Source organism: Hibiscus syriacus, unplaced genomic scaffold, assembly GCF_006381635.1.
Source record: "Hibiscus syriacus cultivar Baekdansim isolate YM2019G1 unplaced genomic scaffold, ASM638163v2 tig00112491_pilon, whole genome shotgun sequence".
NCBI lineage: Eukaryota > Viridiplantae > Streptophyta > Magnoliopsida > Malvales > Malvaceae > Hibiscus > Hibiscus syriacus.
In genome coordinates, this window is record NW_024063344.1 from 827,629 (window position 1) to 844,808 (window position 17,180).

The 17,180-nt window shown below is 34.8% G+C and overlaps 1 protein-coding gene and 1 pseudogene across 1 annotated transcript in view; one reads left to right on the forward strand and one right to left on the reverse strand.

The window, feature by feature from the left end:
• Positions 1-10,354, forward strand: part of LOC120180233 (villin-1-like) — a 15,511-nt gene extending 5,157 nt beyond the window's left edge. Inside the window, 11 exon segments of the mRNA XM_039185615.1 lie at positions 449-517; positions 643-780; positions 5,989-6,117; positions 6,312-6,459; positions 6,606-6,616; positions 7,213-7,353; positions 7,544-7,669; positions 7,957-8,019; positions 9,002-9,206; positions 9,686-9,843; positions 9,940-10,354. Of these exon segments, the coding sequence (XP_039041546.1) occupies positions 449-517; positions 643-780; positions 5,989-6,117; positions 6,312-6,459; positions 6,606-6,616; positions 7,213-7,353; positions 7,544-7,669; positions 7,957-8,019; positions 9,002-9,206; positions 9,686-9,843; positions 9,940-10,053 (1,302 nt within the window). The 3' untranslated portion in view covers positions 10,054-10,354.
• Positions 10,355-11,435: 1,081 nt separating this feature from the next.
• LOC120180275 lies at positions 11,436-13,557 on the reverse strand (annotated as a pseudogene).
• Between the last annotated feature and the right edge of the window lie 3,623 nt (positions 13,558-17,180).

Here is a 17,180-nt window from a genome sequence, read left to right on the forward strand (position 1 = left end):
GTATTTGTTGCCTTGATTTGGCTAACCTGATGAAGACAAGATGAGTTGGGGATATTCAAGATTTTTTTTTGGATAGAAAGGGATATTCAAGAATTAATCAAGTATTTTGAAGTCATTTTCAGTGGCCCTACGTAACTTGTTTCTATATGATTATATTTTTCCTTTCGAGAGAAAACTAATATTTTACTCATTCATGGTGTTGAAAATGACGAACTTTATCATGCAGATAAGTTCGATTGTGAATTTTAATTTTGCTTTCTGTGATCAGTAATGGGTCTTTTGCTTTTTCTTATTTAAAGGAGTGATTTATTGATTCTTTATTTTCATGAATTTATGAGGATTAGCTATTATGAGTATATGTATAATGCTAAAATCGTTTGCATTTGAAAAATGATGTTTCGATAGGTTTTATTTAACCTAATAAATAAGTCTCATGTTTCATTTTCAGGCTCAGGTTGCTCAAAATAAGGAGCCACTTCAGTTTTTCCTTATTTTCCAGACATTAATTGTCTATAAGGTTGGTTATTCTCAAGATTATTTTACCTTTATTCCTTTGAATATAAACTAAATTTTGTATAAATCTACTTATAAATATGGAGGCCCTCTAATACTCGATCTTGCCTTTCTTTTAATAATATAAAGGGAGGTATTAGTGCTGGATACAAGAAGTTTATTGCTGAAACAGGTCTTGATGATGATACCTATGATGAGAGAAAGACAGCTCTTTTTCGAGTTCAAGGAACGAATCCAGAAAACATGCAGGCTATCCAGGTCGATCAGGTAAGTTGAAGATCTAATACTCATCCTATAACAGTTCTGTTTTGCTATGTCCCTCTCTCTTTGACACCCTCCCATAGACACCAGACAATCAGATGCCTGCTTTATTATATCTTCTTTTTTCTGATAACCATAAGTCATGTTTTTGTTTGAGGGCCACCACCATTGTCATTGCCCTTGTCAAATGTTCTACTAATAATAAGAGCCTCCTCAATACTCTTTAGCGTCCTGTTGCCAGTTTGAAAATTATATCTTGATAAGAGAAAATACACTTTGAAGTTAAAAATATCAGCTATAAGTTTATCCAAATTGAGGTACCTGCTGAGCAACCTATGTTGCCTTTTTTTTATAAGAATTGAAATCCTCGTTAAAATCCCCCTTTTTTATTAAAGGAACTCGTAAAGAAGCTCCTTAATCAGCGGAAGGAGGAAAAAAGTGTTGAATAGATTTAGGAAGAAGAAAAGTCTCTCATTTCTTCAAATAGGAGTGCACCCTTTTTAACATAGCAGAAAAAAATAAAAAAGGAAATAATCTCTAATTACAAGTCTATCCCTAAAAATCAGTAATTAGATTATGACTAATATTTACAAGGAAATTCCTAGAACTAACGTAGAGAATTTCCTTAATTTAAGGATTTCCAACACTTCCCCTCAAGCTGGAGTGTAGATGTCAATCGAACCTAGCTTGCCCATAATTTCTTCGAACTTTTTTTTGCTCAAGCTCTTGGTTAACACATCCGCTACTTGTTGTCGAGTAAGTAGATATGAAACACAAACTTCCCCTTTGTTAATTTTCTCTGTAATAAAGTGGCAATCGATTTCCACATGCTTGGTGCGGTCATGCTGTACAGGGTTGTGAGCTATATTAACTGCTGCATGGTTGTCACAGTTTAGTATTATAGGTGTTGTATAGGATAATTTTAGTTCTCCCATTAGCCGTTGTAGCCACATTCCTTCACATATACCTTGGGACAGAGCTCGATACTCGGCTTCAGCACTGCTGCGTGCCACAACCGACTGTTTTTTACTCCTCCATGTCACGAGATTACCCCAAACATAGCTGCAGTAACCACTTGTGGAGCGCCTGTCATTAATAGCACCTGCCCAGTCTGCATCAGTGTAGATTTCTATCATTCGATTTGCATTTTTCTTGAAATGCAACCCCTTACTCAGAGTCCCTTTTAAATATCTCAATATCATGTAGGCAGCTTCCAAATGTTTCTCCCTAGGAGCATGCATAAATTGACTAATAACACTTACTCCAAATGCTATGTCTGGACTAGTATGAGAAAGATAGATAAGTTTTCCCACTAACCTTTGATATCTCCCCCTGTCTACCTCTTCTCCATCCTTATTAGTTCCTAATTTAAGGTTTGGTTCCATGGGAGTCTCGGCTGGTTTGCAGCCCAACAGTTCGACTTCAGAAAGTAGATCAAGAACATACTTTTTTTGAGAGATTGAAATACCTTCCTTTGACCTTGCTATCTCCATTCCAAGAAAATATCTAAGATTCCCCAAGTTTTTAAGTTGAAATTCAAGACTTAAGAATTCTTTTAGTCTTTCAATTTCGATAGAGTCATCTCCTGTCAATATTATGTCATCAACGTATACAATGAGAATATAACACTTCCCATTAGCCGAGTGTTTGTAGAATAAGGTGTGATCAGCTTAACCTTGAATATACTGTCTACTCGTCATGGCTTTGGCAAAACGATTAAACCAAGCCCTGGGGGATTGCTTTAGTCCATACAAAGACTTCTTCAACTTGCATACTTGGCCCTTGCTTCCTTCGAATCCGGGCGGAAAATCCATGTAGACTTCTTCGTTTAATTCTCCATTGAGAAAAACATTCTTTACATCCAATTGGATCAAAGGCCAATCTAAATTGAAAACAATTGAGAAGAGCAATCGGATAGTATTTAGTTTGGCCACTGGTGCAAATGTTTCTTCGTAGTCCAACCCATATGTTTGAGTGAAACCCCTGGCCACAAGTCTAGCCTTGTATCGATCAATGCTCTCATCTGGTTTAACTTTCGTAGTGAAAATCCACTTACAACCCACGGTCTTCTTTCAAATAGGTAGTTTAGATATTTCCCACGTTCCATTGTCTTCAATAGCCTTTATTTCTTCCAACACGACTTGCTTCCATTTGGTTGACTTAAGAGCCTCTTCTATGTTCTTTGGAGTTTCTACAGAGTCAATATTAGAAATAAAGGCATTGTAGGATTTAGACAAGTTCCCATAGGATACAAACCGAGAAATGGGATGTTGAGTGCAACTTCTCGTGCCCTTTCTGATTTCAATTGGAAGATAGATGGAAGGCGAAGGAGGTGAGACTTCTTCCTCAGGATAGTCCTCGGGTAAAGATGGCATTGGCACTACTGTTTCAGTTTCTGTCAGCTGATGTTTCCGTGAATATACAAGAAGCTGCTGAGTTTTTTCTTGTTGTTTTTTAGGAGAGGGTTGTTTTTCTTCATTTGTATGATTAATCGCCCTTGTTTCTTGTTGCTGCACAGTGGAGTCGAGTAAAACAGGGTCCAAATCAGGAATTACAATGGCTGTAGGAATTTCAGCAGTGGCTGTAGGATTTTCAGCAGGTTTTGTAGTGGTGGTAGGATTGATAGAGTCTTGAGGTATAATGAGAAGGTTGTTCAAGGTCTCATCTTCACTAAATATCTCCCTCTGAAGATGAGAGGCTGAAAAATATGGCTCGTTTTCGAAGAAAGTAACATCAAGGGACACAAACATCCAGTGTAGGGTTGGAGAATAACACTTGTACACCTTTTGTGTAGGTGAGTATCCAAGAAAGACACAAGTGTGGGCTCTAGGATCAAGTTTAGATCGGTTAGGTTTATGATTGTGGACAAATGCTTTGCAACCGAAAGTTTTGGTTGGGAGATTAGGAAAACGAAACAAGGAATTTTTTTTGAAGAGTATGTAAAGGTGTTTGAAAGTTTAATACCTTTGATGGGAGTCGGTTTTGTTGAGGGGTGTCGGGACAAGAACTCTGATGTATGATTCCTTGCTCAGAAAGATAAGGGTTTAGGATATAATTGAAGTACTCTCTCCCATTATCAGTTCTAAGGGTATGAATTTTGGAATTGAACTGAGTTCGAATCATTGAATGAAAACTTTGGAAGACTCTAGAGACTTCGGTTTTTTCTTTGAGAAGATAGATCCAACAAACTCTAGTGTGGTCATCAATGAATGTTATGAACCACCTAGCCCCTGTGACATTTTTTACTCGACTGGCTCCCCATAGATCACTGTGGATTAAAGAGAAAGGTTGAGATTGAACATAAGGTTTCAAAGGATAAGGGACACGAGTATGTTTAGATAGTTGGCAAACTTCACAATTCAAGGAACTTATTTTCTTATTTAGAAATAGTAGAGGAAACAGTTTCTTCAAGTACGTAAAATTAGGGTGTTCTAGTCTACGGTGCCATAGCATGATAGATTCTTCTTTCGATGTAGATAAGGTCATCCCTTCTTGTGAACTGTTTTTATTCCAAATATATAAGCCATCATCAACTTTAGCAGTACCAATCATCTTCCCCGATTTCTGTTCCTGAACCACACAACCGAAAGCAGAAAAATCAACAAGTACTTTCTCATCCTTGGTAAGCTTGCTAATTGAGAGTAAATTACAAGAAAGATTTGGAACATATAGAACTTTATCAATGGAAAATTTTCAGTAAGTCTAATCGTTCCAATTCCAGCCACCGGTGAGTAAGATCCATCAGCTATGCGAATCCGAGAGTGATCATGACAAGTGTGTGAAACAAACTTAGATTACCTGTCATGTGGTTGGATGCACCTGAATCTAGTATCCAGATTGGTTCATGTGTAGTATTTAAGGCAGTACCTTGAATAGCTAGTGATCCAATGGTTATAGGAGTCCCGAGGAGCTTATGAAGAGCCTCAAGTTGAGTTTTGGTTAGCCGAACATCCTGGGCATCTTCCTCAGTAGTAGATATCATTGATGTCTTGTTTTCTTTCTGATTTTTTCCAGGATAACCATGGAGTTTAAAGCATTTCTCCTTGGCATGTCCAACCCGGTTACAGTGTCTACACCATGGCCTATTTGAACCGGAATTAGAGAAGGTTTCATTGATATCACCCATGAGAGAAGAAAAAAAGGAAAAAATGTTTAGGAAGAGAGATGAGAGACAAATGAGTAGGATCGAATGAATCCTATGGCTTTTCGATACCATGAATAGATTTAGGAAGAAGAAAAGTCTCATTTCTTCGAATAAGAATATACCCTTTTTAACATAGCAAAAAAAAAATCAGTAATTAGATTATGGCTAATATTTACAAGGAAATTCCTAGAACTAAGGTAGAGAATCTCCTTAATTTAAGGATTTCCAACAAGTGCCTTGAGATTTCATTAAACATAAAGAAAGTTATAGAATTACATCACATAAAAAACGCAAAACGCCCTTTACACGGACTAAAAACCATAAGGCAACCGTAAACAACAAGACAGAAATAAGCCTATTCCAGCCTTAGCCAGGGCATCAGCCTCTAAATTAGCTGTCCTAGCAACCCATTTAACAACACCCTCAAGAGCTCTAAGCCTATCAACAATGTCCTTAACAATACAAACATACACATCTAGACATAAATGTACATTCTTAATCCACTCTACTGCCACCCTGCTATCACTCTCGATAATCAACCGATCCTTAACAATCCCTTGGAAGGAGACAAAGAAGGATAAACCCCTTTGAATAGCTTTAAGCTCCATCAGTGTAGGAGGGCCCGAACCAGAAGACTCCTTAAAAGAGCCTATAATCAAACCAGAATGATCTCTTAAAACGCCATCAAAACCACTCTTCTTCCAGTCGGAACTAGTAGCAGTATCAATGAGTTAGTTGCGTCCAGTTTAATTTTCACCTTGTTTACTGATATAATTTATATGGTTACATTAGAGCAAAACTTCAGATTCAATGGCTAAGTCGAGCTAAAATATTGATTAGTTTTCCTCTTGAGAAAGCTTTGAACTTTTAAGCAGATTGATTAGTTTTGTTCAGGTTTTCTTAATTTTTTAGCATATTAGAAATAGTTTTGCTATTTTGTGATTTATTATAAATATTGTGCAAATAGTTGGATTCTGCATTATCCGGAGTCACTACTCTCTGTGTTTTTCTGTCCTTCAGCAACAAAATGATCCTCTACATTATGACTTATTTAAACTCAATCTTTTCAGATTTCAAGCTCCCTGAATTCATCCTACTGTTACATACTGCAAAGTGGAAATTCTGTCTTCACTTGGATTGGGAATCTCACATCAAGCAAAGATCATGACCTTCTTGATAGAATGGTCGAACTCATTAATGTATGCAATTATGTTATTCGGACTGGATATTGTTTAGATATTATAATTATTTTGCTACTTTTGCACTAAACCTTCTGTTGGTGGTTAATGAAGGCACTGCTACAGATTTATATTGGGAATTCCTCATTGTCTTTTTTGTGGGCCCAGCTCATTTAATTGTAATTGATGTTCTGTTTCATTGATGCCATTCACAGCCAGCATGGCAACCCATATCAGTGAGGGAAGGAAGCGAACCTGATAGTTTCTGGAGTTCACTTGGTGGAAAGTCAGAGTATCCAAGAGAAAAGGAGATGGAAAAAATTATAGAAGATCCATATTTGTTTAAGTTTATTTGTTCTGAAGGTAAGCAAATTGTCCCTCTTTTTTGCTGTTCTCTGGAAGGATAATTTGCTTCTTCCTTGGTTCAGAAGTTTTCCGGCTGTAAATTGCTGCAAAACATTTCTGACGGTTATGTTTCTTTTGCCGCTTGGTTTGGTTTCCCTTTTCAGGTGATTTCAAGGTACATCTTGGTTAGATCTGTTGCCCTGCATATATTTCATAGTTAAGCACCTTTGGATGCAATGTAAATGTAGATTTTAACAGGGTTGTATTGAAGTTTAGGCTAGCTAAAGGAAATGCCTATTTTTGAACCCATTAGAATAATGTCAAGAGGATTGTATTTAATGTGAAATACGGTTCCATGGATTTTTCTGAAAGGAAGATCTCTATGCTCAAGTAGACGGAGTGTCTAAAATGAACTATAAAAAGGTCAATTAATCTTGGATTAAACCCATCAATCTAGTAATAGAACATATAATGGTTTGAAAGTTTCTCTATTTTATCTGGGTTTGCTATGCAAAATTTTGACTTCCTTGAAATTTTGCTAATTGTGTATTGTGATCTCAGTTTTTATCTGCTTAGTCACAATTTTAAGTGTTACTTTCCTGTGGCATTGCATTGTTTTCATTTAGTTTTGAAATTCAGAAGGCAAAAAGTTGGGATTATATTCAGTTTGTCTTTACCAAAAAAAAAAAGAAACTAAAAAAAAAACTATTAAGCTATAAAATAACTCATTTGGTTGTCTTGAGGATTTACTTAAGCTTGGTTTGGTTTCAGGTTAAAGAGATATACAGCTTCGATCAAGATGATTTAACCACTGAAGATGTATTAGTGCTAAACTGCCATAAAGAAATATATGTTTGGATTGGACGCCACTCATCTATTAAGTCAAAGCAAGAAGCCCTTAACTTGGGTCTGGTAAATTATAAGTCTATACTCTCTCAGAGCTTATTTTCTGGAAGTATGTTTTTTTCATTTTGTCATGGATTATTTGTAGCATGAAATACTGATATCATGATGTTAAAGATTAATAAATGTTAACAATATGCGCATATTTTATACTCTTCATTTCGTTCTTTGCTCTTATATATGTATTCTTGACTGGCAGAAATTCCTTCAAACAGACATTCTGGAAGAACAACTTTCTTTGGAGACTCCAATATATGTTATTACAGAATGCCATGAACCACCATTTTTCACTTGTTTTTTTGAATGGGATCCCTCAAAGGCAAATGTAAGTGGCTCACCTGCCTTGGTAAAAAGTATCTACTATAAACTCCTCTCAGAATGAATTTTCAGTGTGTTGGCCAAACCATATTTTATTTAATTTCTTATGATTGTTTTCTAATCTTTTTTTTTCAGCTTGGTTATTTCCTTTTTATTTACTTTTGCTTCCTATCAGATAATATCCTAGTTTTGCTATCTGGCAACGTATTGTTTAATTGGAGCCCTCACGATTTTGCTATGCAATTTGGCTGCAAGAACACATTTAGTTTAGAGTTTTAATTTACTGTATCACAGATGCATGGCAATTCGTTTGAGCGGAAACTTGCTACCTTGAAGGGAAAAACATCAAGTGGATCTGTAAGTTCCTGTTACTAAGCTCTATTTAGATGTATTTGTATGAGAACTAATATATTAGGTTCACCGTGTTGCCGTTCTTTTCGACTTAGTGTAGTTTCTCCCACTTGTTTTTTTGTGAGTTTCTGTTGATTTTGGTCACACTAGACATCATTAAAGAAAAAGATGATGTCTACATCAAGACTTCCGAGTCTTTTTCCTTACATTGTATGAAGTAGACAAGACAGTCCGGTTTTTGTTAGATTATAAAGAAAAAAAGTGTGGTACAGTGTAGATCTGCCTGTACTAGGACTCATGTTTTCTGGTCTGCATAAACAGGGAAGCAACTAAATAGTCTCTAATTGTTGGCCGTTTTCCATTCTTCCAATTCACAGTTGCCGTAATTCTTATCTATTTGTTAACTAAAGGAACAAATGTTTGTAGGACACCTATTTTGCTTTGGGTAAGCTAAGATTTCATTTGTCAAAAAAAGTAGAACTTCCAACAAAAGGGTACAACTGTTAAAAGCAGAACATGGGAAATAACTAAAAATCTCCTGGTCAATGTTCCAACAGTGACTAAGACCATTATCGACTTGCATTTTACTGATTTAGTTGTAACATCTACCACTTCATAATTTCTGGGATAGATGCTAATGTTGGACCAAATATCTTGATGTTTGTGGTACACTTCGAGGTGACATATCCTGATGTTACGTGCTCAAGTAAAATAATATCTAATTTATTCTCCAACTTTAAAAAATTTATGGTTTCTTGGCACTCCCAACAGACCTTTAGTCTTGTGAGGCTGAGATGCAGACCTATAGGGTGGTTCAAAAATATACAGGTTATTAACAAATAGTTCTCATCGATGGCCAAACTCTCCTTTGCTTCAAGTAGAAGATACATTTTCCTTGCTGGAAACTTATGATCAGGCTACCCCAGTATCCTATACTTAATTCTTTGACAAAATTTATCTTATTAAAGCTTCATGCAATTCCATTCAGGCACCCTCAAGAAATAAACTGAAACCACGCTCCAGGGAAGCTACTCCTGATGGTTTAAGAAGCAGATCTACCAGTTCAAATGGATGGGAAAGAAGTTTTTCTCCAGCATCAACAGGTTCACATTTGAAGTTTTCTGACAACCACAATGTATCCAGCCCAACTCCAGTTGCCAGGAAGCTCTTTACCGAATCCTCTCTTTATCAAGGTGCTTATAAGATTACTGTTTCTTCTTTAAGAACGTGCCTATATTTGGTAATGCTATTACATAATTTCAAAAACTAATGGGATCAGCAGATTCAATTATTTTAGAACAGGAGAATAATTTCAAAGAAGTTTTTGTCCGTTGTCCTAGTTTTAAGCACTCGATAAGTTGCATTCTCTCACTGAACTGACCAAGCAAACCTTGATATGGCCTCCACCCTATTGAATCAACAACTTGGAAAGTTAATTCAGAGAATCTTAGTTTGAATTATTAGGAACCCGCACTAAGCGGGATGATTTTGAGACAAACTTGCATGGTTAGATTTAGGTCTGATGACTTAATTTGCAAACTAATATACAATGCACATTACATCGGGGTGCCTTGTTTTTTATCTCTTTGTATCTATTTACATTTTACTTCTTCTGGTAAACTGCCTGTGTTATCTTTTAATATTTTAAAAAAATTAGATCACTTTTGTACAGATTCTCCTGTAGTAGAGTCAAGCTTCCCTTCAATTAATGAAAACTCAAACCAGATTGATGCAAGTGAGACTAGTGTGAATTCATTGATATATCCTTATCAAAGATTGACAGTGTCGTCAACTGAACCAGTTTCAGGCATAGATGTGACCAAAAGAGAGGTACGAGCTAAAGTTTAGAGCTTATAATATTGCTCCATCTAGGGTTCAAAATGTACCCTTTGCAATGCATATGAAATTTGTTTCATTTTCCTGTAGGCGTACTTGTCCGAGGAAGAGTTTGCAGAAAAATTTGGCATGGCTAAGGGAGCCTTCTATAAGCTACCAAAATGGAGACAAAACAAGCTCAAGATGACAGTCGATCTCTTTTAATCCGCACAATAGCTCCTGCCTAAGTCCTTTATATTAGATGGAATGAACCCCTTACCGGCCAGTTATGTTCCAAAAATTACATCTAATCTCTGGTCAGTTCCCTGAGCTTAATCTATAATGGTCTCTGTTTATGCTTCTTCTGGAAAAGCAAAGTGATGAACAGTGGTTTGCTATAGTTTTTGAAGCCATATAAGTTGATCCTATGTTTTTATCTAGGTTTAGTAAGATTGATACTAGGCGTGACAAGCTTGAGATCAGGTGTTTGTTTCATTTAGCAGATAATCAACAATTTCACTGTTTTTTTCTTTGAAAACTACTCGGTGAAACTCTATTTCAATTAAATCTAATCAACTTGGTACTTGAGCGTTGAGCCATGAACAGGGTTAGAGTAAATCTGACGATACCATATTCTGCCTCCTTTTGCTTTTGCAAATATAAATGCCAGTTTTTTGTTCTAACCCAGATATTTGTCACGTGGCAGATTATGGTCCGTTTGATATATATTTTTGCATTATAAATTGATAGAGGAAATGTCATTGTAAGAACTTTTAACCTAGGTCCTATCTTCTCTGTCAAAATAAACCTCTCAGAATCCATAACCATTCCGTTATAAAATATAATAAATTGCATCAAGTATACATACACTGTGATTGCATTAAAATAGTTTGTATGTCTATTAAAAATTAATGGATAAAGAAAATATTATTTTTCTTAGAAGTTTCTTAGCTCAAGTAATTGCATTTGCACTGGATATATGTACGTTATCAATTCTTTAAGAAAATTCTGAACATATACTAATAAAAGAAAATCTAAATTTTGTACTAAAGTAAAATTCACTTTTTTGACATTTTTAATCATCAGGTCATTTTGAAGTTTGATCTTACTCTTATTATATCAATTACTTTATTCTAATAAAAATCTCCTATTTTAAGATTCAAGTAATATATAGAATAAATAGACCATGGAAAAGCCGGGGAAGATAGTTCAAATTTTTTATTATCTCATCGGCAAGGTTTATTTTATGGACTGATTAAAGATTTATAACATCATTCACAAATACATGACAATTTATCTCTGCCTTAGCAAGCATATAATAAATGAAAACAGCAAGAGATTAAACCTTCAGTCACCCACATGCCTTCTTTTCATATATGCTGCTATTATAAACTAAAAAATCAGAGGCAAAAACCTTATTATATAGGAATCGCAGAAACACAGTTTATTTATACGCACTTTTTCAAACGATTTAAGAGGATTTCTTCTCATATATTAACTTGAAAATGGCCTCACTTTTCAAGCGTCGGGAACATGGATGATTGGCAATGTCGTCCTTGATTTGGGGTAGAAACACCATCCCCCTCCACCGGAGGGGGTGTAACCGGCTAGGCTGAGGTTCCAGATGATGATTTGAGTCCCAGCTTCACAGTAGTTAGTTCTGACAACCAAATTTCGCAATTAGTTGGTGCTAACTAATGAAAAAGGGGGGGGGGGAAGAGGTAGTTTAACTTACCCGAAGGGGTCGGAGTTTTATGAACAAAGAAGCATGCAGCAATGGCAACGTAACAAAGGCAAAGTACTATTCCTTTCATGTAATGTGAAGTTCCATCCTGATAAACAAATATATTTGTTTATATTTATAGAAATGAAATATTATAATTTTAATATTTCATAGAACAAATAAGATGGGGCAGGAAAAAACCTGCAAAGTGAAGGCTACAACAAGGATTGTTAATGTAGCAGTTTCAAGAAGACTGAAATCAAGATCCATTCAGACTCTCATTATCCACCCAACCACAACACATAAGGGAACCTGAAATTTATACATAATTAATTACTACCAAAGATCAAGTTTTTATATAATTAAAGTTGTTTTGACTTGCTGAATATCTTACAGCAAACATAGATATTTGAGTTGCAGAACCCAGAGCAACACCCAGAGATATATCCTTAAAAAATCCAATAAAATTCCATAAATAATAAAATAATCCAATTTCAAAATGATGTATGAAATTTAATTTAATGTCAAATACGAACCAATTTGTTCTTAAAAGCAAAAATGATTTCTCCAGCATGTTCAGCAGCATTCCCCACAATTGGGATCAAATTTATACTGATAAAGCTAATAGAAATGCCCCAAGATTCTGATGCAGCCTGAAATGATTCAATATTGTTGAACCATGTGATGCAAAATTTACAAGTAAAATGATGGAAATGGTTTAATGTTTGTACCTCAAATGTGACAACCACATACTCGGATAACAAAGCTATGATGAGAGTCATACCAACCAACCAGCTAAATCTACTCCAAAATCCTATCACTGCCTTTTCTTCCTCTTCTTCTTCTTCGTCGTCTTCCTAGACAGATCGTTGGTTCATTATTTATAAGTTTCTTCGGGGGGAAAAGGACTGTTACTTAAAAAAAAGGCTCTTTTATAAAGAAATTAATGTAAAAAAATAATCACCTGATGAGCGTCGAAAATCTGCCTGTGAGTTTTAAGCTGGAAAATGATATATCCAATATACGCCACAAGTATAACAATGTTACTTGCTCTCGACAGCTGCAGTGTAGACTCGGCAACCAATACACCTGGCGCTGCCGCATATCTGAACATCAGTGGCAACATGTGGCAAAGCAATCCCAGCAACAGCAGCAACGAGTTCACATCTGCCTGCTTCTGCATTTTTTTTTCATTTCAGAACCTCACAACTTTAACTTAATTAAACCAAACTTCTCTTTCATTTAACTTTTTCTATGTGTGTGTGGCTTACTCTGTCATATCTTTGCTCCTTCTTCAGGTTGGCTAAGCCTCCACAAAGGAGAGAGGTGCCAAGAACAAGGAGGAGATTTGAGAGAATGCAGCCCAACAGAGAGTACTTGAGAACATGTATTTTGCTTTCGTAGAGAGCAAATAAAGCTATTGTCAGTTCCGTTGCATTGCCACAAGTTGCATTCAGTAACCCTCCAACTGCAACAATATATATCAACCCCCATTTTCATTCTCAATATTTTATTCATTTATCTGGTAGAAATTCGAAAAAGTTACCTGTTGGACCGGTGTATTATGCAATTTGTCTGCATTTTTTAAATAAAAAATTGGCTTTTTAATATATATATATATATATATACAGATTGATGAATATAGCTAATGAAAAAGAGATGAACTTACTCAGCGAGAAAGCTGACACGCTCGGCAAGCGGCGTAAGTCTACGCAAACTCAAAGCAAATATCCAATGCTGTTTGAACATATTAAGTAGTTACTCTCCCATAACATCGAATTATGGTTGCTATTTTCTACAATAATCGTAAACATAGTTTAACTGCTTACTCTCCCAAACTTGTAGAAATCAGCAGCAATGGCCAAAGGGATAGCGGGGAAGAGAACATCAAGCTTTGTACCAAGAATGACCTCCTGCACATTACCTAAGAACTGCCGGAGCATCTGTAACCGAACATTGGAAAGCAGCAACGGGTCGGATTTTTTCCTCAAAAGTGAACTGGGCATGTTTTGAAATAATCACTGTATAAAAAAATAGTGTTTCCCAACTAATAAAAAGAATGACATAATCCCGAACGAGTTTAATATATTACAAGATTAACTTTATTAAATATATATTTTTCTAAAATGAAAAATTTATTAATGTCTGGTCCAAATTGACGAAACAATGGTAGAAGCTTGCGACACGATTTATCCATAAGCATTCCGAATTTATTTAGAGTGAAGCTTCATTACAAAGGGATTTTGATAAATACAAGTGAAGCTATGTTCTCAATGTTAATGATTTCTGGAATGTTGAAATTAGATCCAATACTAACTGGAGTTTAAGGCGAATCCTAAAGATGAGATCATAAGCTTTGCTCTCTTCTGGAGCAAAGAATTTGAGTTAAATTTGGGATGCGATTTGGGTGAAGAGTACTAAAGTACCATGGCAGAAACTGTAACATCCCAAAATACGGGTTAGTGACTAAATTGTAAAACTTCAGAATGTGTTGATTAAAGTAAGATATTTGAATAGTGTAATGATTTGTTCGGAAATGTTTCCTGAAAATAATTAGTAAATATCAAAGGAATTAAGGGGCAAAATGGTCATTTTACATGAAAGATATTTTGTTATCTCTTTATGAAGAGATAAACGTTGGGGGAGAGTATTTAGAAAACTCTTCTTCTTCTTACCTTCTTCTCCAACGTACAGAGCATAAGGTGAGTTTTCTATTTGTTGGTTATTTGTTAAATTGAAGATTAGGTTTTGATCATTAGATGATAACTAAGCTTAAGGAAAGCTTAAGTTGTCTTATAATCAAAAGATGAAGAAGTTATAAGAGATTTAAGAAAATGAGTTTTAATATGAAATTATGGAATAGAGTTGATAAGTTGAATTTTAAGTTGAATTTGACTTGTCATCTATGAGAATAAGAAGATAGAAGTGTTAGAATTGTATTTAGAACATATTGAAATTTGAGTATGATTCTTGAATTACATATGAAGGATAAGATTTTGAAGTTATAGATGATTTTTATGGATATAAGTTGGTTTAAGTAATGATAGTTGTTTTGAAATGATATATTTATGTAGATATTGAGCTTAAACAAGTTCCGAAATAATCAAAGGATTATAATCGAATCAAAGCAAGGCTCAGGTGAGTGCAATTTTAATTGTACTTATATTATTGAACGAACATTGGCTTGCGATGAGCCAATGATGGAGTTACTACGGTAAGAAGTGACTCCTAAAATGTTATTTGATAGGTGATTCTTATATGTACATGAATACATGATATGCATAAACATAAGAGCATGAAACATAAGATATATGATATGATATACATGATTATATGCATATGTGATATATATGCTATGAGATATGACCAATGTGAAATGAAATAAGCTATGTGAATATATGAAATGACATATGAATATGCAATATGTGATATGATATGAAATATATGGTTACACATACATGTGGTATGTGACAGAAGAGAAAGAATAAGTGATGAGAAATATATTCATAATAAATGCCCATAGTATATGATACAAGAGCTATAGGTATAGTTGGCATGCCAAGAGTCGAGGGTATTGTAGTCTTTCGGGGACGTAGTGGTCCTACGGGACATATATAGCAGTCCTTCGGGACGAATACTGAACAAATGTTCGGTGCCCCATGAGGGAATTTATACGAGCTGTGGTGACAGCATTAGTGCACAACCTCAATGTACTCACATACCTCTATTCTCAATAATATACATGGGCAACAACAACAACAACAATTGAAATATAAATTAAAGTGAAAGTGATGCAAAAAGGTAAGTTTCATGTGTTCATGACTTGATTATATATGTCATAGGAAATATATCCATGCATATTGAAATATCATGATCAAATAGTAAGAATGCATATTCATGAATCTACTGTTACATGTTTATTTATTGCCTCACTAAGTCTATGACTTAGCGTGTAAGTGATTTACACGTAGGTACCAAGAAACGTGAAGAGCAAGAATAGAAGTGGCAATGACAGTATTATTACTAGAAGATCAGATCAGAAGTAATTGACAAAGTATGTATTTTGTTGTGTATAGAGTGTTGGTATGTAATAAGTCATTAATTACGAGTACTCTGATGGAGTTTGTATTTTGTGGTTATTTTTATGTAGATTAACGTATTTTGCTTTAAACAAAGTTTTAAATTTCTCTGTTTTTCAAAAGAGTTAAAGTTTGAAAAGTCAATGTGACACCTCAGACTCGTATTCGGGTCGGGTACGGGTTGGGGTGTTACATTTAATGGCATCAGAGCTAAGGTTTAGTCGATTCTCGACATAAACCGGAGTCTAGAGTGTTTTATAAGGTATACATGCCAACAAAATAGTGAAAACTTCTGATCTGATGGAATAGTAAGTGTATTGTCTTGCTAATAGAATTAAAATATTATGTTATATTAGATATATGATCATAAGAGTTTCTAAAGTGAAATACAAGGTGATAGACCTGAAGGTAATAGCATTCACCTGCCCCTGGCCAGGCAGGGAGAAGAGCGAAAACCTCAGGGAATGCATGTATAAGATTAGAGAGTGATTCATGATGTTGAATGATATTATGATGTGTTTTAATTTTATACTTCTATAATTCATAGAATTAATGTATTGAAAAAAGTTGAGAACACCTAAGTTTAAGGGTGAATTTGAGAAATGTTCCATTGTTATGGAAATTTGATTAAATGGTAGAAAGATAATATTAGAAAATTTTCATTTCTCCAAAGTGGAGAAGTTAAATTGAGTAGTTTTATTACAACGTAGGTAAGCTAGAAGTATGGTGAATAAATGTCACCATAAGAATGTTAAAATATCAAGTGACGTGGTTATCATTTGTAGAAGAATTTATGAATAAGTACATGAACGATCAGTTCATAAAATAAATGAAGATCGAATATATGAGATTAACAAAGAAGTTACACATGCATGTGTATGAGTATAAGTTTAATAAGTTAAACAGATTTATTGTTGTGTTAATTTTGATTAGGAAGGATAAGGAAGAACATGTGATTGGTTGTTTAGGGTTTGCGCCTTAAATTAAAAGAGTGTTACTGGTTTTGAAATTGTTCTCAATTCAAGAAATGGTTAATCGCGTTAAAATTCTATAGAGAGCTAAGAATAAAAGGATTGGAGAACAAAAATTTCAGATGATTAAGAGAATTAGTGTTTAATAGAGTTAAGCACCATTAAAGAAATATAGAGATTCTAGCTTTCAACTTCAAACCAGATATGAATTAGTTGCATTCTCCGCCAGAGAATCAAATCAGATGAGAGTCAGACAGACTAAAGCGGTAGGGCCTGATATTTGAATATTAAATAAGGAGTTAATTGATGATAAGTCAGGGTTAAAGACAATCTTTGTGAATTGGGTTAAAAGTTGTGTTAGAAGTTATGAAAATTGAAGAAAAAAAAAATTATTTTAAAGGGATATAAATAAGTTTAAGTATGTGTATGTGAGATAAGGATTTGAATGTTCAAGAGAAGATATAGAGTAATAGAAAAGTTTGAGAATGAGTAAGTCGGTGAACAATTTATAAGTTAAAGGAAGTTATAATGTTCGATTTTAATCAGAGAAATAATATTGCGTGTGAGTAAAAGTCCAAG